General features: G+C 40.7%; 2 protein-coding genes and 1 long non-coding RNA gene across 3 annotated transcripts in view; 2 read left to right on the top strand and 1 right to left on the bottom strand.

Moving 5' to 3' along the window:
* The first annotated feature begins 870 nt into the window (after nt 1-870).
* Nucleotides 871-22,424, top strand: part of LOC106086299 (sodium-dependent nutrient amino acid transporter 1) — a 45,002-nt gene continuing 23,448 nt past the window's right edge. The window contains exon 1 of the mRNA XM_013250920.2: nt 871-1,469. Coding sequence (XP_013106374.2) covers nt 1,235-1,469 — 235 coding nt within the window. The 5' untranslated portion in view covers nt 871-1,234. The remainder of the gene's footprint in view (nt 1,470-22,424) is intronic.
* On the bottom strand, nt 15,122-18,311 carry LOC131996722 (uncharacterized). Its single transcript, XM_059366528.1, has 2 exons — nt 15,806-18,311; nt 15,122-15,543 (listed from the first exon to the last, which is right to left on the bottom strand). Exons 1-2 carry the CDS (start codon nt 18,309-18,311, stop codon nt 15,218-15,220), a joined length of 2,832 nt encoding a protein of 943 aa, XP_059222511.1. The 3' UTR covers nt 15,122-15,217.
* LOC131996723 (uncharacterized) lies at nt 18,248-18,789 on the top strand. Its single transcript, XR_009397947.1, has 2 exons — nt 18,248-18,338; nt 18,585-18,789. It is a non-coding gene; the product is annotated as an uncharacterized LOC131996723 (long non-coding RNA).

The raw sequence follows: 22,424 nt of genomic DNA, 5'->3' as shown, positions 1-22,424 counted from the left end.
TGCACTGCCTGATATTTCAGCATTAGGATCTTTATCCATCCTAGTTTTCCTAATCTCGAAAAAGTCGTTGATGGTTCCGTCGCCGGGTCCTTGTTTGTTAGGCTGTGTTGGGTCTTTCACCCCTGCACTGACTGATGTTTTTTGTATTGGGATCTTTGCTTATCTTCCCATTATTGAGAGAGCTGGTGATTGTCTCGTCATCGGTCCCCTTTGTGTTTTTAATAAATTCCATATAAATGTTTGCACCAATTTCATTTCATGACCTAAAACAATGAATTGGATTCGTTAAAAACTCTACATGCAACTTTGGACGCCATGTCGGCGCGGGTTATGGTTAACCTATCGCCGTAATATTTCGTATTTTACTTATTGGGATCAAACGGTAAAAAGGATATGCATTAAAAAAATACTTTTTGTTTTTTGGGACACTATCATGCATATATGTACATGTGGGCGTGCCGGTTTATTTGCGTAAATTTTACAACATTACATAGCAAATGCATTGTTTGCTCGCGAACATCCCACTAAGGAACATGGGGAGACTTTTCGCATATCAGGAAGTTCTGAATGCTGTCCGACTCAAGCTTTAGCCCAATAAAAATAGACCTCCTCTTTATAACCAAGACGGACGACTGCCCCAAATATAAAATTTTCCTTTTGTGAACGTTGGTAATTCACTTTATATGATGCTAAGAGTGAGTGCTAGTGACGATTAGAATGAATCGTCAAACAATCTATTGGCGCCGCAGTTAACGCCGACGTCAATGCTGGCGTATCACTCGTTGATGTCGGTGATATCTAAGTTAACCGTAGTCTTGGATGCAAGTGAGCAAAATTGTTTATCTCAGTACTCGATGAGGAACCGTCGGTAGAAGAACACCAAATTACTTTAGCATTGACATGAAGGGTTCGCGCTTGTGAGTGACGTCTAACTAAACAAGCAAATACAACAAATCAAAAGCAAACCAAAGAAAGAAGAGAAATCAAACAAAAACTAGTGAAATCGACTAAGAAATCACATTTTTAATTGAAAATCGAAAGTGATTGCAGCATATATGCAACAATATATTTGCATTTTGACAAGTTCTTTCCTGGGTGGGATTCGTCTAAAGATTTACATAAGGGTAACCACGGAATTATTCTTCCTTTATCGTGCGTTCCACTTCATTTCCTGATACCTAAGGCTCGTTTTTCGAATTTTGTGTTACTACTCGGCCAAGTGAGTTAGTAGAAAATGAGTGTCGTTGAGAAAGGTAAATCACACACGAATGAGGAAACACATGCAACGATCGCTGCTGCCGCGACAGAGTCTCCAAAGCGTGAGAACTGGACTAGTGGCCTGGAATTTTTGATGTCCTGCATATCGGTGTCTGTGGGCTTGGGCAATATTTGGCGTTTTCCCTTTACGGCATACGAGAATGGTGGCGGAGCATTCTTGATTCCATACATTGTTGTGCTCTTCTTGATTGGTAAGCAATTGTGTATTGTAATTGATTGGTTTTACATTATTCGATTTGTTATACCCTCCATCATAAGATGGGGGGTATACTAATTTCGTCATTCTGTTTGTAACTACTCGAAATATTCGTCTGAGACCCCATAAAGTATATATATTCTTGATCGTCGCGACATTTTATGTCGATCTAGCCATGTCCGTCTGTCTGTCGAAAGCCCGCTAACTTCCGAAGGAGTAAAGCTAGCCGCTTCAAATTTTGCACAAATACTTCTTATTAGTGTAGGTCGGTTGGTATTGTAAATGGGCCATATCGGTCCATGTTTTGATATAGCTGCCATATAAACCGATCTTGGGTCTTGACTTCTTGAGCCTCTGGAGTGCGCAATTCTTATCCGATCAGAATGACGTGTTTTGTTATGATATCCAACAACTGTACCAAGTATGGTTCGAATCGGTCCATAACCTGATATAGCCGCCATATAAACCGATCTTGGGTCTTGAGTTCTTGAGCCTCTAGAGTGCGCAATTCTTATCCGATTGAAATGAAATTTTGCACGACGTGTTTTGTTATTATATCCAACAACTGTGCCAAGTATGGTTTAAATCGGTCCATAACCTGATATAGCTGCCATATAAACCGATCTTGGGTCTTAACTTCTTGAGCCTCTAGAGGGCACAATTCTTATCCGATTTGAATGAAATTTTGCACGACGTGTTTTGTTATGATATCCAACAACTGTGCCAAGTATGGTTGAAATCGGTCCATAACCTGATATAGCTGTCATATAAACAGATCTGGGGATTTGACTTCTTGAGCTTCTAGAGGGCGCAATTCCTATCCGATTTGGCTGAAATTTTGCATGACGTATTTTATTTTTACTTTCAACAACTGTGTCAAATAAGGTTCAAATCGGTTCATAACCTGAAATAGCTGCCATATAAACCCATCTGGGATCTTGACCCCTAGAGGTCGCAATTATTATCCGATATGCCTGAAAATTTGTACGACGGATCCTCTCATGACCATCAAAAAACGTATTTATTATGGTCTGAATCGGTCTATAGCCCGATATAGATCCCATATAAATCGTTCTCTCTATTTTACTTCGTGAGCCCCAATGGGCGCAATTCTTATACGAATTGGCTGACATTTTACACAGGTCTCCAACATATAATTTAATTGTGGTCCGAACCGGACCATATCTTGATATCGTTTTAATAGCAGAGCAACTCTTTTCTTATATCCTTTTTTGCCTAAGAAGAGATGCCGGGAAAAGAACTCGACAAATGCGATCCATGGAGGAGGGTATAAAAGATTCGGCCCGGCCGAACTTAGCACGCTTTTACTTGTTTTGTTTTGTATTATGCTCTTCTGCTACGTGATGCTTTAAAAAACTTACATATGTACTAGCGAAAACTTTAGGGGAAAGACGCCAGAATGTTTCGAAAGCTTTCACTCCTCAAAGAAACCCGAATTTTGAATTTGATTTTAAATTGAATTGGAACAATATACAAAATATACTGCATTTGAAGTATAGAAGTCAGTATAGAAAACATCGTCCCATTTGACTTAAGTTCTTTTTCATTATTAACGGCATACTTTCCTCTTTGTTATGAACTAAACTTGCGATCATTTATCCCAAAACAAGACCATTTGTATACCCTCCACCAAAGATGGGGGTATACTAATTTCGTCATTCTTTTTTAAGTCGATCTAGCCATGTCTGTCTGACTGTCCGTCCGTCCGTATGTCTGTCGAAAGCACGCTAACTTTCGAAGGAGTAAAGCTAGCCGCTTGAAATTTCGCACAAACACTTCTTATTAGTGTAGGTCGGTTGGGATTGTAAATGGGCCATATAAAACTATCTTGAATCTTAACTTCTTGAGCCACTAGATAGCGCAATTCTCATCCGATTTGGATAAAATTTCGCATGACGTGTTTTGAAAAACTCTGCCAAATATGGTTCAAGTCGATCCATAATCTGAGATAGATGCCATATAAAACGATCTGCGATCTTGATTTCTTGAGCCTCCAGAGGGCGTAACTATTATCCTATTTGGATGAAATTTTGTACAACAGCTTCTCCCATGACCTTAAACATAAGGGTGAAATATAAAATTTAACACAATAACTTCTACTATGGTCTCCAACATTCAATTCAGTTATGGTCTGAATCAGACCATAACTTGATATAACTCCAATATTATAGCAATTCTTTTCTTTTATCCTTTGTTTGCCTAAAAAGAGATATCGGGAAAAGAACTCGACAAATGCGATCTGTGGTGGAGGGTATATAAGATTCGGCCCGGCCGAACTTTGCACGCTTTTACTTGTTCTATTTATAATGGTTGCCTATTATGACTGGTCCAGGAAATGTATTAACGTTATTTCTCCCAAAACAGAGTGAGTCGAGCTAATGACCATGAGAATGAATATCACCAGAAATCGAAGGATATAATTAATTACTGAAAAGAAACTTCCATACAACAGATAGGATTCGATCACAGACAACACACCACCGGTACACGTTTCGAGCTTGGCTAATGCTATCGTCAATACCGTAATGTCACTCTCTAACCACCCGTCTGTCGGGCCTACAGTTCATATCTTGAATATTTGCAACATTTTTCTTTGAATACCAAAATAACACCTCTTGTTGGAAACCCCTTTATGTAGTTTGTAATAAAAGTACAGATCGCAATCTTCATCCCATCATCTTGAAATTTTGCACAGACTTCTTGTTTGGGCTAGAGAGGAAGCTTATTAAAAATGAATCGGTTTGGATTTAAATATATCTCCTATGTATATGTTCGTCGGATTTTGAGTAAGATTCCAACAATGTCGATCATCAAATTCGATACATAGCAAACTCTCATGAATGTTGGCTTGTCTTGTGAACTTTATATGAATTTTATGTATAGACATCGTCCGACTCATACTTATAGAGCAGTAGTTATTCAAATTTTGCACGGCTAGACATTTTATATGGAATTTTCTCATGAACCACCTAAACTCCACTTTAGACGTCCATAAAAATCTATCCAGAATTTCATATAGTGTCCATATAATGTTATTGCCCAATTTCCATTCATAAGGTAGGTGTAGCTTATTATAAAGAGGCCACCGCCCGACTTTTGCCTTACCTTAATTGTTTTTATTATTTCCTGACATAGATTAGGGCCGTTTATTGTCCTTGAGGACTGATTATGATCGTCATTTTACTACATAAAATAATTTGGCAATTTATAAAAAAGAATGGTTCCAGCAATTACGAATTTCCACTTATAGGGTAAGTGTAGCTTATTATATACACCCAGAAAAATAGTCTGCTAATATCAGCAAATACTGTCTGTTGCTATTAAATTAAAAATTTTGAACTTTTGAATAAATCCATTCAAAATTTTTTAACTTCGAAATAACAAACCATTTGTTATATATTAGTAAAACAAATTTGGCAATTTTCGATGTTAATTTTATTTTTTTATTGCTCTACTAATTTGCATATGACTGGCATGGCCTTTTGTATCTAAATTTAAAGAAAAAGTGTTATGGAAAGTATGCATTCAGTGGTGATTATAAAAATCCACTGAGACACACATTTACATATGTGTTCTATTTTTTCTTCTAACATCCCCTTCATAACTAAGCACCAGTCATTCTCAGCAAACAACAGACTTTTCAACAGTGAACCTGCTACTCTGAAATTGCAGTACTACTGCTATAATAGCAGAACTACTTCTACAATAGCACCAAAATTAATTACTCATATTCAGCAGACGGTGCTTGCTATTTTCAGCCAACTTTTTTCTATGAGTGTATATTGAAATGTAGTAGTTATTTTGTCTGCTGTTATTTAAATTAGATCGAAAATTAGGAAATTGTAGAAAATTTAAAATAAATTGAAGTTATATGCTTGTAATATTGAAAAATAAGATGGAATATAAAAATTGTTTAAATATTTATGAAATTTTTGAGCTTTTTTTAACTTTTCAAAATTTTGAAAACAGCAGAAAATGTTTGCTGTTTTAGCAACAATTTACTGCAGTCCCATTTTCAGCAGACATTCTGCTGTTTCTAACTAACAAATTTCTATGAGTGTAGTCGGCACTGCCCGACGTTTGCCTTAACTTAGGTAAGAATTATGTGGCAATCTGCCATCAGACGTTTCGCCGACTATATGAAAAATCCGCAATTACTTTTTGGGCAACCCAATAGTATTTCTTTCACTACTTAAAAACCTTTTAGATTTTCAAAAATTTTCATGATTTTACCTGTTCTGCCCTATATTTTAAAACGTAAACGATAAAATTTAACTTTTTAATATTTGATATCTAAACGTTTAAATTAAGCGATTATAAAACCTCAATTCAGACAACTATTTCTTTTTTTAGCTGTGCACAACTAAATTATTGTAAATACGGACATAATTCAGAATATTGGACTTATCAGTCGCAGACTTTGTTTAGGACAAATCAAAGAAATAAAATGCTATTAGCTCAATAAACTAAATTTAGGTTGGTAACTGAACTTAGATAAAAAAATACGTCTGTGATTTTCAGACTTTGTTTAGGAATTAACTTTTCGTGCGCCGTTATAGTGCTATATTAATTTATTGTTTGTTTTATTTTATACCCTACACCATGTTTGGCTTCTTAGAAGTTTGACGACGATCGCTACCTCCACATGCAATGTGGCTAAAACATCAATATAAATATTATTTTAAAACAATGTTTTTTATGTAAATATAAAACGTAAGGGTTTATTCAAATAAAGCTGAAATGAAGAATTACATAAAAAAAATTGTTTTAAAATATTATTTATATTGTTGTTGTAGCCACATTGCATGTGGAGTTAGCGATGCTCGTCAAATGAAGCCGAAATGAAGAATTACACAAGTAAAAGCGTGCTAAGTTCGGCCGGGCCGAATCTTATATACCCTCCTCCATGGATCGCATTTGTCGAGTTCTTTTCCCGGCATCTCTCCTTAGGCAAAAAAGGATATAAGAAAAGAGTTGCTCTGCTTTTAAAACGATATCAAGATATGGTCCGGTTCGGACCACAATTAAATTATATGTTGGAGACCTGTGTAAAATTTCAGCCAATTCGTATAACAATTGCGCCCATTGGGGCTCACGAAGTAAAATAGAGAGAACGATTTATATGGGATCTGTATCGGGCTATAGACCGATTCAGACCATAATAAACACGTTTGTTGATGATCATGAGAGGATCCGTCGTACAAAATTTCAGGCATATCGGATAATAATTGCGACCTCTAGGGGTCAAGAAGTCAAGATCCCAGATCGGTTTATATGGCAGCTATATCAGGTTATGAACCGATTTGAACCTTATTTGACACAGTTGTTGAAAGTAAAAATAAAATACGTCATGCAAAATTTCAGCCAAATCGGATAGGAATTGCGCCCTCTAGAAGCTCAAGAAATCAAATCCCCAGATCTGTTTATATGACAGCTATATCAGGTTATGGACCGATTTCAACCATACTTGGCACAGTTGTTGGATATCATAACGAAATACTTCGTGCAAAAATTCATTCAAATCGGATAAGAATTGTGCCCTCTAGAGGCTCAAGAAGTCAAGACCCAAGATCGGTTTAGATGGCAGCTATATCAGGTTATGGACCGATTTGAACCATACTTGGCACAGTTGTTGGATATAATAACAAAACACGTCGTGCAAAATTTCATTTTATTCGGATAAGAATTGCGCACTCTAGAGGCTCAAGAAGTCAAGACCCAAGATCGGTTTATATGGCGGCTATATCAGGTTATGGACCGATTCGAACCATACTTGGCACAGTTGTTGGATATCATAACGAAACACGTTGTGCAAAATTTCATTCTGATCGGATAAAAATTGCGCACTCCAGAGGTTCAAGAACTCAAGACCCAAGATCGGTTTATATGGCAGCCATATCAAAACATGGACCGATATGGCCCATTTACAATACCAACCGACCTACACTAATAAGAAGTATTTGTGCAAACTTTTAAGCGGCTAGCTTTACTCCTTCGGAAGTAAGCGTGCTTTCGACAGACAGACGGATGGACGGACGGACGGACAGACAGACGGACGGACATGGCTAGATCGACATAAAATGTCGCGACGATCAAGAATATATATACTTTATGGGGTCTCAGACGAATATTTCGAGTAGTTACAAACAGAATGACGAAATTAGTATACCCCCCATCTTATGGTGGAGGGTATAATAAAAGTGGAAGAGTTAAAATTTTAGAAAACGAAAGAAAATAACATTGCCATTTGGACAAAATTGATTCACAAGCAATCTAAAACAAGTAAAAGCGTGCTAAGTTCGGCCGGGCCGAATCTTATATACCCTCCACCATGGATCGCATTTGTCGAGTTCTTTTCCCGGCATCTCTTCTTAGTCAAAAAAAGGATATAAGAAAAGATTTGCTCTGCCATTAGAGCGATATAAGATATGGTCCGGTTTGGACCACAATTAAATTATATGTTGGAGACCTGTGTAAAATGTCAGCCAATTCGAATAAGAATTTCGCCTTTGTGGGCTCAAGAAGTAAAATAGAGAGATCGATTTATATGGGAGCTGTATACCGATTCAGACCATAATAAACACGTATGTTAATTGTCATGAGAGAATCCGTCGTACAAAATTTCAGGCAAATCGGATAATAATTGCGACCTCAAGAGGCTCAAGAAGTCAAGATTCCAGATCGGTTTATATGGCAGCTACATCAGGTTATGAACAGATTTGAACCATATTCGGCACAGTTGTTGGATATCATAACAAAATACTACGTGCCAAAATTCATTCAAATTGGATAAGAATTGCGCCCTCTATGGGCTCAAGAAGTCAAGACCCAAGATCGGTTTATATGACAGCTATATAAGGTTATAGACCGATTTGAACCATACTTGTCACAGTTATTGGATATCGTAACAAAACACGTCGTGCAAAATTTCATTCCAATCGGAAAAGAATTGCGCACTCTAGAGGCTCAAGAATTCAAAACCCCATGATCGGTGTATATGGCAGCTATATCAGGTTATGGACCGATTTGAACCATACTTGGCACAGTTGTTGGATATAATAACAAAACACGTCGTGCAAAATTTCATTCCAATCGGATAAGAATTGCGACCTCTAGAGGCTCAAGAAGTCAAGACCCAAGATCGGTTTATATGGCAGCTATATCAGGTTATGGACCGATTTGAACCATACTTGGCACAGTTGTTGGATGTCATAACAAAACACGTCATGCAAAATTTCATCCCAATCAGATAAGAATTGCGCACCCTAGAGGCTCAAGAAGTCAAGACCCAAGATCGGTTTATATGGCAGCTATATCAAAACATGGACCGATATGGCCCATTTACAATACCAACCGTCCTACACTAATAAGAAGTATTTGTGCAAAATTTCAAGCGGCTAGCTTTACTCCTTCGGAAGTTAGCGTGCTTTCGACAGACAGACGGACGGACATGGCTAGATCGACATAAAATTTCACGACGATCAAGAATATATATACTTTATGGGGTCTCAGACGAATATTTCGAGTAGTTACAATCAGAATGACGAAATTAGTATACCCCCCATCTTATGGTGGAGGGTATAAAAAAGAATGAATGTCCGTTCTTGCATTATTCCCCCTTAGCCATCTGTCTGTTTATCGAAATTGATAAACGATGCGGCTGAGGTTTTACAGTAGGTGTTCTCCATGACCTCCATAGCCTGTTTTAAAATTGATGGATTTCGTTCATACACCTGTCTTCCGATTTAATAATTGGAGCACCTGAACAGCGGAGTTCTTATCCGATTCTGATGGTTTTTTGCTAATGGTAAAAGCTCTTGTTGCGAAGAACAAATCGTACCAAGAAGCTCCACAAATGCTTTTAAAAACACCCTCTTACTTCTTACTTCTAAGAGTCTTTGCTATGCTATCCCGAACAATATTTTGTATGAAATCCCAAAAGATGTAAACTTAAAAACACATATATCATATTGTGGTATATTCAGTAGGTTAGGTTAGGTAATGTTGAAAAGAGGGTGCGAATATTAATCAGCCCCATGCCACTATGGACATACTCCTAAGCCAGTTGTTGTTGTTGTTGTAGCAGTTTATTGTGTCCTATCTTTCGTCTGCTTGATTCTGTTGAGTTTCAAGACCCACGAACTCTGCGACTAAGATGGGGTGCGTCCACAGGGATCTGGGTCTGAGTCGAGTGGGTCTGGCCGGGCAGTTAAACAGGTGACGTGTATCGTGCGGTCCCTGGTTACAATCGGGACATACATCTTGCACGTCGGCATCAATCCTAGCTCTGTGCGAATTGAGGGGGCTGCATCAGCCGGAACGTAATTGAGCCAGTAATCGGCTTGCTCTAAATACCAAAAAGTAACCTCACAAAAGAAAATTTTAAGTTAGGAATTCTATGCTACCTACAAAATCCTTAATCCGACCTAAGTACCGATGTCTTTTAGCCACGAAAGCCGGACAATGACATAGAAAATGCTCTACTGTCTCATAATCTTCCCCACATGCCCTACACATGTTATGACTTAACGCACCGATTTTGCATACGTGAGCTCGTAGTCCTATGCATTCCATTATGATACCAAAAGCTATACTGACCTCCTTCTTACTTCCTTTCAATATTAGCCTCGTTCTCTCACGATCCAGATCACCCCATAGGATTTTCGACGCCCTACGCATATTAAGTATGTGTATACAATATATTCTTGTTCTCTCTGTCCATCAATCAACCAAAAGCTCGATAACTCTCAAACTAGTTGAGCTAGTCCCTCGAAATTGTCCACAAATACTTCTTATTGATGTAGGTTAATTGGGATAGTAACCGTGCAAAACCGAGCCATGTTTAGATAGAGGCTCAATTAGGCAAATTGGAGGTTGGATTTACTTGAGGAAATGGGCCTATCTATGGGATTTGGTGTGCATGTTAAAAAGTATACACGTACGTCATGTACCAAGTTTAACACTAATCGATTAAAAATTGTGGTTTCTATTTAAGTACGTTTAACCTCAAAAATGTCAAGCTTTACGTTAGAGCTGTCAGTTGGCAGATTGCAACACAAGGGTTGCCCAATCCCAAAATATAGAAGGCAACCCTCGTAGCTTAATGTATTTATCGTTATACGTAATTGTTGTTAAATGTTCTGGTAAACCCGAAAAATATTCGATAATTTAAAGTATTGAATCGAAATACTTTATTAATTGAACCCAACGATAAAAACATATATTTCATTGATCCAGTCGTCGATTTTTCGTCTAACATATTTTTTTAATATTTATATTGTTTGAAAAATCATTGCTATCCTCTTAAAAAAAATGTTTACTTGAAATGTCATCAGTACTTCACTCTACGCCCTTCCACATCGGCATTCCTTTCAATAAAGTCCGTTCAAATTTTAAGAAAATTATATTGAAAATTATTATTTAAAATATTGCTATTTGAAATATATTTACTGACTTCGATTTAATTGGGATTTCTACAACAAAATCTTATTGAAAAATCGACCTTTAGGTCTGGTTATGCTCTAGTAAATGTACAGCAAATGTGAAACAAATGTATCGTAAATGTAAAGAGGCAATTATGCTCATTACAAAACTTAGCATTTGAATTTTTAAACAAAACAATGTTATTAACCAAAAGACTTAAAGGTGAGGGAGGGTCTGACGTCGGAGAACTCCAGGCAAACCGCAATGGGACAACACGCATACCATAAGGGCAGGTCAGAGATGAGGGCACGCAGTGATGCGAAAAGTCGAGACGTCTCTCTAACTGAAAGAGTACGCGATGGCGACCTCCCTGAATATTGAAAGGTCATTTAACAACGAGGAGATGGGTCGAAAGTCACCGCTCTGAGCCACACGGGGATCCACCCGAGTTTCTCCCTGTGGACGGACTGTGTGCTACGTGACTGCACTATCAACGCTGACCTCGGACATAGTGTGGTTAGAAGGCGGGTGATAAGGGTACGCCTCAGGTAGGGAGGTTCTCGCCAATTCTATGGAACGGATTTTTGTTGGGTCTAAACAGGGATGGCGTGAGAATGTTCGCAATGCTAGGTATGCAACATATCAAGCTCTATATCCCGATCTATGCCGTCAAGGTTGCACTTAAGCCAAGGGCATCCTGGAGGAGACAGAATACGTTTCAGACTACTTGCAATTTCGGGATTCGCTTTCTCTTTCCCGGGAGAGAGGAGGAGAATACCGAGAATGATACCTCGGTCTTTATAGATGACTCTGAGATTGAGACAGGGACTGAATTGAGGCTTTAAAACACACACAACATTTCAGACAGTGCTCTGTGCCGTAATGATAGACGCAAAAGAAATTCTGGGAGGAGATTTACAGTTTTGGAAATCAGTATTTATGGTGGTCCTCAAGGTCGTGGATTCTAATACAGTGAGGTCGAAGTGTGTGGCGGAGTAAGTTGAATCCCTAATAGACTCCAGTTTTACGACATAGTGCTAACATGGAATAACGCGAACACCGACGCCGTATTGACTCCCACTACCCACTACTCTCTTCTTGTAATTTCTTCTTATCACATATTTCTCACTTTTTTCATTCCCTTCAGGTCAGACTGGCCACTATTAACAATAAATTGTAATACATTCCATGTTGCTTTTCTTTTCTTCGTGAACCGATGAATAAACGTCTCACACCAGTTGGCCTTCCAAAATAATAAACTGAAGTATGGCTTTATGTTTGAAATGATGAAACTGCTGGATATATTTATTTTGCTTGATATGTGTTTTGTATTTTAAATATAAGGGTTGTACATTTGATGTGTGTGTGTGTGTTTAAGGTGTGAGGTTACGTTAATGTGTTGTTTATTCACTATTAATAAATAAAGATTCAAGTTAAAATTTACATTTAACACTTTAAAACTTTAACAAGTTCAATAAAAATTACAACAAAAAATGCAAAGCACGACTTACATGTTTTTTTGGTATCACGAATAGAAAAGAACAAGTATTTGCCAGAAGGGCCTATTTATACAAAAAATTGGCTTAAAAATAAACAAAAACAATAAACAAAATGAAGATATGTCGCAAATTGGCTTGGGATATTTCAGCCATTGTACTTCATTGCTGTCAGTTGCACCAGCATTTTGCAACAGCAGGGTTACCGTCGAGCAGGGTTGCCCTCAAACGACATCCCCACCCCCGTGAACTGACCCAGAGGGGGAGGCTTCACCTTCACCAGCAGAGTCTTCAACGTCTAGTATGGCCAACTTGGAAACAGGACGGCGGTAGACACCCACATCTGTGCGCACTTCGGCTGAACGTGCTACACCATCTTTGCCGCGATGGAGCTCGATGACACGCCCTCTTTTCCATTGGCTTCTTGGAAGATCTGGGTCACAAATAAAAACAAGGCAGCCCACGTCCAACGGTTGTGATGGCAAACACCATTTCGTCCTTCTCGTCAGCTCAGGAAGATATTCACGCAGCCATTGATGCCACATGCCGTTCTTTAAGTTCTGCACCACACGCCACTGCTTTCGAAGACACATCAATCTGGGCTCATATGGTGCCGGAGTTTGGGTTGAATTAGTGCACCCAAGCAGAAAATGATTCGGGGTCAATGGTTCCGGGTCTTCGGGAGTCACAGGTAGATGAGTCAAGGGTCTCGAATTGATGATGTTCTCTGCTTCGATTAGAAACGATTGGAGCGTTTCGAGCTTTGGAGCCTGCTCCTTCAACATGATGTACAATGCCTTCTTCACGGACTGCACAAGCCGTTCCCATACGCCGCCTTCACTTGGATTCAACGGAGTGTTGAATATCCATTTGATGCCCAGTGCCGTCAAACCTGAAGAGAGACTATTAGTATCCAAAAACATATCAATACCTTGTAATTCCTTTGCTATGCCAACAAAATTGGTCCCGTTGTCGCTTCTTATGGATACAGGGACACCTCTTCTATTAATGAAGTTGCGGATACACATCAGGCAAGCATCGCTGGATAGGTCTGTGGCAATCTCCAGGTGGATGGCACGGGTTGTAAAACAGGTAAAAAGAGCAACCCACCTTTTCTCACGTTGACGGCGGATTCCAACACTTACTGGGCCAAAATAATCAAGTCCTGTGTATGTGAAGGCTCGAACGTATGGGGTCACCCTCTCCATTGGTAAGGCAGACATCTGGGGTTGACGTGGCCTGGCTCGACGAAGTTTGCAGGCGGAACAGTGGCTCTGGATGCTGTTTAATAGTTGACGCAGTGATGGCACCCAGTACTTTTGACGTATTTCGCTCATAGCAGTGGCAGTGTTGATGTGCAGGAACTTTCTGTGGTAGAATTCCACCAATAACCTGGTGAACCGATGATTTTTCGGCAAAATTATGGGCTGCCTGGCTTCCAGATTCAAAAAGGCAGCATTTTGGATTCTCCCAGACGCACGAATTAAGCCATCTTGGCCAACAAAGGGATTCAGCGACAATAATTGGCTGCTTTGGCTCACTGAGTGTTGTTTTTTCAGGTCCTCAAGTTCGTCTTCGTATTGTTGACGTTGCACATGACGGCACAGATAAGACACGGCATTCTCTTCTTCTTCCAGGGACAGATCACACAAGAACAACGCCTCACCTTTGATTTTACGCCTCATGTTTTGCACATACCGGAACACCCATGCCATAGCCCGTTTCAGCCTTCTGTAATTGGAAAAATTATCAATATTTGGAATGCACCAACATACCTTCTGAGCCACCAGAACTCTGTGCTTGGATCGCAGTTCTGAGCCACTTTCATCCTTTTTCATTTGATTGTGCACCTCACTCGGCCAATACGATTCCGCCTTCAGCAAAAACGTTGGTCCATTTTTCCAACGTCCTTCGGGTTCATATGGCTTGAACAGTTTTGAGCGAGTTCCTTCGTCTGCAGTGTTCTCGTTACCAGGGCACCACCTCCATTGTTCAATGCTGCTGCCGTCCAATATCTCAGCCACACGATTTGCCACATATTGCTTGTATCTTCGGTGATCTGACCGAATCCACTGTATCACCGTAAAAGAATCTGACCAAAAGAAAACATTATTAACACAGCACAAATGGTTTTTTAATATGGCCTCTTTCATTCGAACGCCCATTACAGCAGCTTGCAATTCCAGTTTTGGTATTGTGTGATACCGTGTCGGGGCACAGCTTGTTTTGCCCATTACAAACATCACTTTAACACCACTGACACTTACCACTCTCCAATATGCCACAACTGCCATAGCCTCTTCGCTTGCATCCACAAAGACATGTAGATCAACATTGCTGCTACTAAAACCACCGGCGTAACATCTTGGAATCTTAAATTCCACCAATCTCGATAACTGCTCCAACCAGTACTTCCACTGGCTATAAATTTCTGACGGCAATTGCTCGTCCCAACTTACCCCACATTTCCAGACCTTCTGCATTAGCACCTTTGACGTCACCATAAAGTCGCACAGGAATCCGTATGGGTCGTATACGGACATATTTAGGCCGAGCATCTCCCTTTTTGTTGGCACCTTTGTAAAATTTAATATATTTTTGTCCACTTTGGCCAAACGCAAATGAAAACAAAAATCATCTGTCTTTGGTGCCCAATGAATACCGAGTACCCGTTCTATGCTGTCACCAAAAAGAAAGTTGCCACTGTTCTCGCCATTGCCAGGATTATTACCACATAGTATTGCCACTCGTTCACTGTTGGATATTATGTTGCGAAGATGGAAACCACCGGATTTATGGATCCTTACCACTTCGCGAACAACATTAAGGGCTTCATCTTCAGTTTCGAAACAATCGACATAATCATCCACATAATGACGTTCGATGATACCATGGACGGCTCTTGGTGACTTTTCGATGTATTTTGTCGCATTTTTATTCTTGACATATTGGGCAATGGTTGGTGAACAGGTGGCTCCAAAAATAAGCCTTTCCATAACATAAGTGTCCACAGGCTGATCAGGATTGCCATCTCTCCACAGAAATCTTTGGCTATCTTGGTCTTTCCTGGCAATGGCGATCTGGTGAAACATCTCTTGTATGTCACCACATACAGCAATGGGGGATTCTCTAGATTTAAAAAGAATTGAAATTAATGAGTTATTAATGTCAGGACCAGGAAGTAAGGCTTTGTTTAATGAGAAGTTCATAACCTCGGCCGCCGCATCAAAAACCAGCCGAATTCCTTTTTTATTTGGATTTAGTACACCAAAATGGGGCAAATAAAAGGTCCGTTCGCGCATTATAGATTTTTCTTCATCCGATAATTTACGGCAATATCCTTTTTTAACATAATCTGCTATTTTATCGCAATATTCCATTTTATACTCACTGTCTTTTGCCATCTTACGTTCCACAGAGTACAAACGATTCAAAGCCATGTTGTATGAGTCAGGGATCGGTCTCACATCTTCTCTCCACAACAACGAACATTCATATCGGCCATTTACTTGCTTTGTGTTTGTTTCCAATATGCCCATTGCTCTCTCGTCTTCTTTGGATTTTATAGGTTTCACGGGTATTTTGGTTCCAAGGGTCTCCACATCAAAATAACCACGCATCATATCGCTCAACTCCTTCAAAACATCATTTTGGTACACACACTTCCTTACGTGTAAAGCCCTCTTTATGTTTGTTGGTTCTTCACCAGGAATTGGTCCATATATAACAGCGCCTAATCTGGTGGTTGACACAATGGGTCCAAATTCGGATAAAAGTGTAGGCGTCTCAATGGGAACTGTTAGGAAGGAATGGGTTAAGCTTAAAATCATTTTTGGTTGAACATTAGAATAATCCCGCATATTTAAATTGGCGATTTTGTCACTTTTTTGGGATTTCATAAAATGAGCTATGTGGCAACTCTGTACTGGCAATGACATATCCGATGAAACGTAAACATTGGAAAGTAAGTATTTTCTGTTAAATTGGCCAACTCCACTGATGGTCACGCGAATTTTTTCCGTTTTCTGTGTTACGCGGTGAGTATTAAGCCATTGCAGCTCCAAGTGCTCAGGTTCTCCATGGAGTTCAAGTTCTCGTGCTATTTCCAGATCCAGCATAGAAACGTTGGCTCCGTCGTCAATAAAGGCGTAAGTGCTTATTGTTTTGTGCTGCCCATACAAAGTTATGGGTAAAATCTGGAAAAGCACATTATCGGGAGAATGAGCTGCATGGCAATTTCGTCTTTCGGTTTGTGGTCGTTGTGCTTCGGACGTGACCGTGCGGTTATTTTGTGTCCCACCCGTCGTGGACAAATGAGTTGGCTCGGTCGCTGGCTCCGGTTGTGATTGTGAAAGTGTACTGTGCAATAAATTGTTGTGTGGCTTTGGGCAATCATTAACGCCACAACGGCGTTTTGTGTGGCAAAATTTAACTTGATGTCCACGTTTTAAACAACAAAAACAAATCTTGAGCCCTTTTATAGTGTTCCATCTTTTGTCGATGGACATGTTTAAAAATTCTGTACAGTGTTTTATGTTAGTGCACTCACCCTTACATACTGGACATTGGCTGACAGTGACGTTGACGTATTTTCGGTTTGGTGGCGGTGCAGTAGCAGCAAAATGGCGGCGGTTTGATGCGGCATTGGTCGAAGTTGACGGCAAGGTGTCATGGACGATATTGGCCAGGCGACGCAGTACTGATAGCCATTCTGCAAAGTCAACTATGGTGGCTGGTTGTTGTAATTGGAGGCATTTTTCGGCCCACTGCATTTGGCGGCTTGTGGAAAGTTTAGCGACCAGTTCGCTCAACAATGAAGGGTTGGAAAGATGGTGATCTCCCTTCACGTTCTTGACAAATGTGGCCATGTTCGAGATTTTGTTGGCGAAGTTTACCAGGGCTTCCAGGTTGTCATTGGCTAAAGGTGGAATGGCACGAACCTTTTCAATTTGGCTTCTAATCAGCTGTTCCGGACGACCAAAGGTTTCAAGCAGCGTTCGTATAATGGTGTCGACGTTGGCAGAATTACCTAGCAGCGATTCGACGGTTTCTCTGGCTCGACCCTTGATAGCATCTCTGAGGCGCATAATGTTGTGGAGGCTGTTATATCCAAATTCGGCTGTGGTGCTTTCGTACGCTTCATAAAAGGTTTGCCATTCTTCTGGAAGACCTGAAAATGTGGGGAGAGGATAAATTTTCTTGTGTGGAACAGATATAAAACTTTGTGGATACGAATTGTGGACAGACATATCCGAATTTATAGACCGTGATGGCGGCGGATATTGTGGCGTTGGCTGATAAACTTGCTGTTGTAGAGGCGACAGTTGTGGCGGCTGTTGTAGAAGATTCTGTGGCGGCTGATATTGTGACTGATTTGGTGGTGGCAGTGATGGCTGAGATGTTGGCAGTATTGGTTCTGGCATATTTGATGGCGGCTGTGGCAGCGTCGATGTAGGTAATGCGGACGTCGACGTCATTTGATTGGCTAACTGCGTTTCCACTTGTTTGGCAGTATTAACAAGTTGTGCTTGCATCTTCTTCGTTGATGCAATGTACTCACTTTGCATTACCTGCATTTGACGCTGCATCTGCTCCATTTGCACTCTCATTTGCTTCATGAACTCACCGACTTCATTTACAGGTTTTGATGTCCCGGCTGGTGAATTGGCTGCAGTTTTCTGGTGCTGTAATTGAGAAGGCGGATTAATCGTATTGACATGAGTAGTACCGTCCATTGGCTGTAGCTGTGGCTGTCTTTGTTGGCTTTTTGCTGGCGTATCTGACTTCGGTGAGTGGTTGACAGACATTTCGCTGACGTATTGCTGATATCGGGCTGGCGGGGTTCCTTTTGTGCTTCTGCTGCTTGTTCTTCTTGGCTGATCTTGACAATTGGACATAAACTTGGCTGAATCTCGATCACAAAGGTAAGTAACACAATTCACACAAAGGCTGGCTTGATTTTAATGCAAAATTTGGCAAAAATTTGAGGGCTGGCTTCTTCAAAATAAATTTTGCATTAAAAATAACACAAAATGTCCGTCCGTCCACGGCTTTTTTTTTTAACGTTGTTTACTTGCCGCCAAACATATAACGCAAAATGACTTTAAACATTGAATAAAATTGTTGCTTTTCTTTTCTTCGTGAACCGATGAATAAACGTCTCACACCAGTTGGCCTTCCAAAATAATAAACTGAAGTATGGCTTTATGTTTGAAATGATGAAACTGCTGGATATATTTATTTTGCTTGATATGTGTTTTGTATTTTAAATATAAGGGTTGTACATTTGATGTGTGTGTGTGTGTTTAAGGTGTGAGGTTACGTTAATGTGTTGTTTATTCACTATTAATAAATAAAGATTCAAGTTAAAATTTACATTTAACACTTTAAAACTTTAACAAGTTCAATAAAAATTACAACAAAAAATGCAAAGCACGACTTACATGTTTTTTTGGTATCACGAATAGAAAAGAACAAGTATTTGCCAGAAGGGCCTATTTATACAAAAAATTGGCTTAAAAATAAACAAAAACAATAAACAAAATGAAGATATGTCGCAAATTGGCTTGGGATATTTCAGCCATTGTACTTCATTGCTGTCAGTTGCACCAGCATTTTGCAACAGCAGGGTTACCGTCGAGCAGGGTTGCCCTCAAACGACATTCCACGAAGAAATCATAGAACAGAAGAATAGAAGTTTTCTAAAACTTATTCATTAAATAACACTGCTCATTAAATTCGAATTCAAGGCTCTCGTCAGCTGATTTTATAAAGGGAAAACAGATGATCGCGCTTTTAAATCCGGATTTAAAGAGCAGTGTAAACGGGGTTTAAATAGACAGACGTTCGGTAATCGTTTCTATGTGTATTCATAAGCTAAAACCAAACAGCTGACACGTTTTCCTACATTTACTGAATGTTTACGAGAGTATAACCAGGCCTTTAAGCAAATTGAACTACATTTTTGAAAAAAGAATTAAAAAGCGGGAACATTTCCGAAAAAAGCAGAAGGAAAGCAGGATTTCGCGGGATTGGTAACAAAAGCGAAATTGACGTTAAAAAAGCGGGATAAAACCGCCAAGAGCGGGACAGGGTGTCACTTTAATCATTCCCGGCAGGGGATAGCTTTAAGCATCACACAGACTGGAACATTGAGGTCCGACCTCATTGCTGTCACGAGAAGCTTAGCTGCGAGGTACCGGGCGCGTCCACAAGTCGCGGATGGTGGAATGCTCCATACGGAGTAGCTGCAACGGCAGCTGATAATCAGCGGTATCGAGCGGAGAGTCTCAGTGAGATCCCGGGTGGCATAGGCTCTTGCACAAATACTAATGCTTATGATGCTCGATATGACAAGACACTCGTCTTATTGGCGCCTTTAAATAATCAATGACCACCTTGTTCCCGCGGCGATCGGTCCTTTGGACCGGAACGAGCTTGCTCACACAGGAGCTTAGCGAGGATCACTACCTTCACATGAAAATGTGGCTACAACAAAAACAACCTTAATCATTAGAAACAAGATAGTAAAAAATAAGAATTCTTTTAAAAATAAATGTGTGATTTACAATTAACAAGAGTAGGACATCCAGTGAACTGCTCAAATACAAACAGAATGACTATGTCAAGGGAAGGTCGGTGGAGACTGTCCTGCACGAAGTTTTGCATAAAATAGAAGAATCTTCAATGCCAAACCGTACACCCTGGCGGTATGCATTGACATCGAGGGGGCTTTTAACAATGTGCTGACCGACACACTGATCCAATCCTTAGACCAGTACCGGGTGGACCCGGTCCTTAGAGACTGCTAAGGAACAGGTGGATAAATTGTGTGTCCAATGGCATAAATATAAGGGAGAAAGTGGCACAGGGCACGCCACAGGGGAGCATTTTATCGCCACTCCTATGGTTGACCACCATAAATGGCTTATTACGGATGCTGACTGAGGAGGGAGGGACGATTTTCGAGAGGAGAGTCTCAGTGAGGAGTCAGGTGGCACTGGCTCTTAACTAAATACTGAGTGCCAATGATACTCGAGATGACAAGGCGAGTTATTGGCGCCTTCAAATAACCAATGGCCAACATCAGCGTCTGTTCCCAGGTTAGGGGCGGCTGGCGGCGAGCGTCGGATCTTGGAGCAAGCGGCTCGCCACAACGAGGGATACATGCAATCCCACAAACCCATGCGGTTGGGGCGCTGGGCCAGTAACCCGCCCCCGTAAAACATAGAACTACTATGAAAAACAAAGGAATAGTAAAAACGGACCCCCCAACGTTGACGACCCTCGCAAACGGAAAAAGGACCATGATTTGCGGATCTGCACCTGGAATGTCAGCATTCTTTATAGAGAAGGTGCAGTATACGCGCTGGCGGATGTATTAGAGAAGTACAAGGCAGACATAACCGCCTTACAGGAAGTGCGATGGACTGGGAATGGCGTCACTAAAACACCAAACGGTGACGAACTATACTATAGCTGCCATAACACGAGGCATGCATTTGGCTGCGGATTTATGGTTAGTCGAAGACTGAAACACCTAGTCTCCAGCTTTACTCCGGTGGATGAGAGGCTAAAAGCCACAATCCGCATAAAAGCCAAATTCTTCAACATCAGTCTTATTTGTGCCCATGCCCCGACGGAAGACAAAGACGAGCAGACCAAGGATATTTTCTACGAGCACCTAGAGAGGAATATGAGCGCTGCCCCGCCCATGATATTAAAATCGTTCTGGAAGATTTTAATGCGAAAATAGGGAAGGAAGAAATTTTTGGACCAACAGTCGGAAAGTTTAGCCTCCACGAGATAACGTCCAGTAATGGGTTGAGGCTGATAGATTTCGCCGCGGCAAAAAACATGGTAGTTAGTAGCACCAGATTTCAACATAAAAATATCCACAAAGCCACATGGCTGTCACCCGATCAACACACGAGAAACCAAATTGATCACATTGTGATAGATGGAAGGCATTCATCCAGCGTGTTAGATGTACGATCGATCCGTGGAGCGAATATAGATTCGGATCATTACCTTGTTGCTGCAAAGGTTCGCACCCGTTTGAACATGGCGAGGAAAGTACGATCTGACACTGCACGGAAGCTGGACATTGAAAAGCTGCAGACACGACAAATGGCAGCGGCATACTCCACTCGACTGACCCAACTGCTTGATGAAAGCATTCCTTGTTCCGATGATATAATGGCGCAGTGGCAAACTATTGCCCACTCCATGGAAAATGCCGCGAAATCCGTACTTGGGTACCGAAAGCCTCCTCCAAAAAACCCATGGTACGACCAAGAGTGTCGAGATGCTACTGAAGCCAAGAATGCGGCATATAGAGCAACCATGCAATCAGAAGCAACGCGCTAGATGAAGGAGAGGTATCGGGAGAAAAGGAGAGAGGAGAAACGTCTATTCCGCAGAAAGGAAAAGGAAATGGAAAGACGTGAGTGCGAGCGAATTGAGATGTACAGGAGTCAGAATGAAGTCCGGAAATTCTACCAAAGAATTAAACACCAAACCGATGGCTTTGGTCCAGGCACATCCTCCTGCAGAGACAAAGAAGGAAATCTGGTAACTGACACAGACAACATGCTGAGGATATGGAAAGAACATTTTACCCAACTGCTAGTGTCCGATATTGGCGGCGAAGAGGATACCGCAGAACCAATCCCTGATGATGGTATAGAATGTTTACCTCCTAGTCAGAATGAGGTCCAAGTAGCAGTAACCCGACTAAAGAACAACAAGGCAGCAGGAGCCGACGGGTTACCCGCTGAACTATTTAATACGCTGATAAGGCGTATGCGTCAGCTTATCTGCGCAATCTGGCTCGAAGAACGCATACCCGATGATTGGAACCTCAGCATACTATGTCCCGTACCCAAGAAAGGAGACAAGACGGAATGTGCCAACTACAGAGGAATAAGTCTTCTCCCCATCGCATACAAGATACTCTGGAGCGTACTGTGTGAAAGATTAAAACCTAAAGTCAATGAGATAATTGGGCC

Source organism: Stomoxys calcitrans, chromosome 4, assembly GCF_963082655.1.
Source record: "Stomoxys calcitrans chromosome 4, idStoCalc2.1, whole genome shotgun sequence".
NCBI classification, from domain to species: Eukaryota; Metazoa; Arthropoda; class Insecta; order Diptera; family Muscidae; genus Stomoxys; species Stomoxys calcitrans.
Note: the sequence above shows the minus strand (reverse complement) of the source record. Positions and strands in the feature narration are given on the sequence as shown.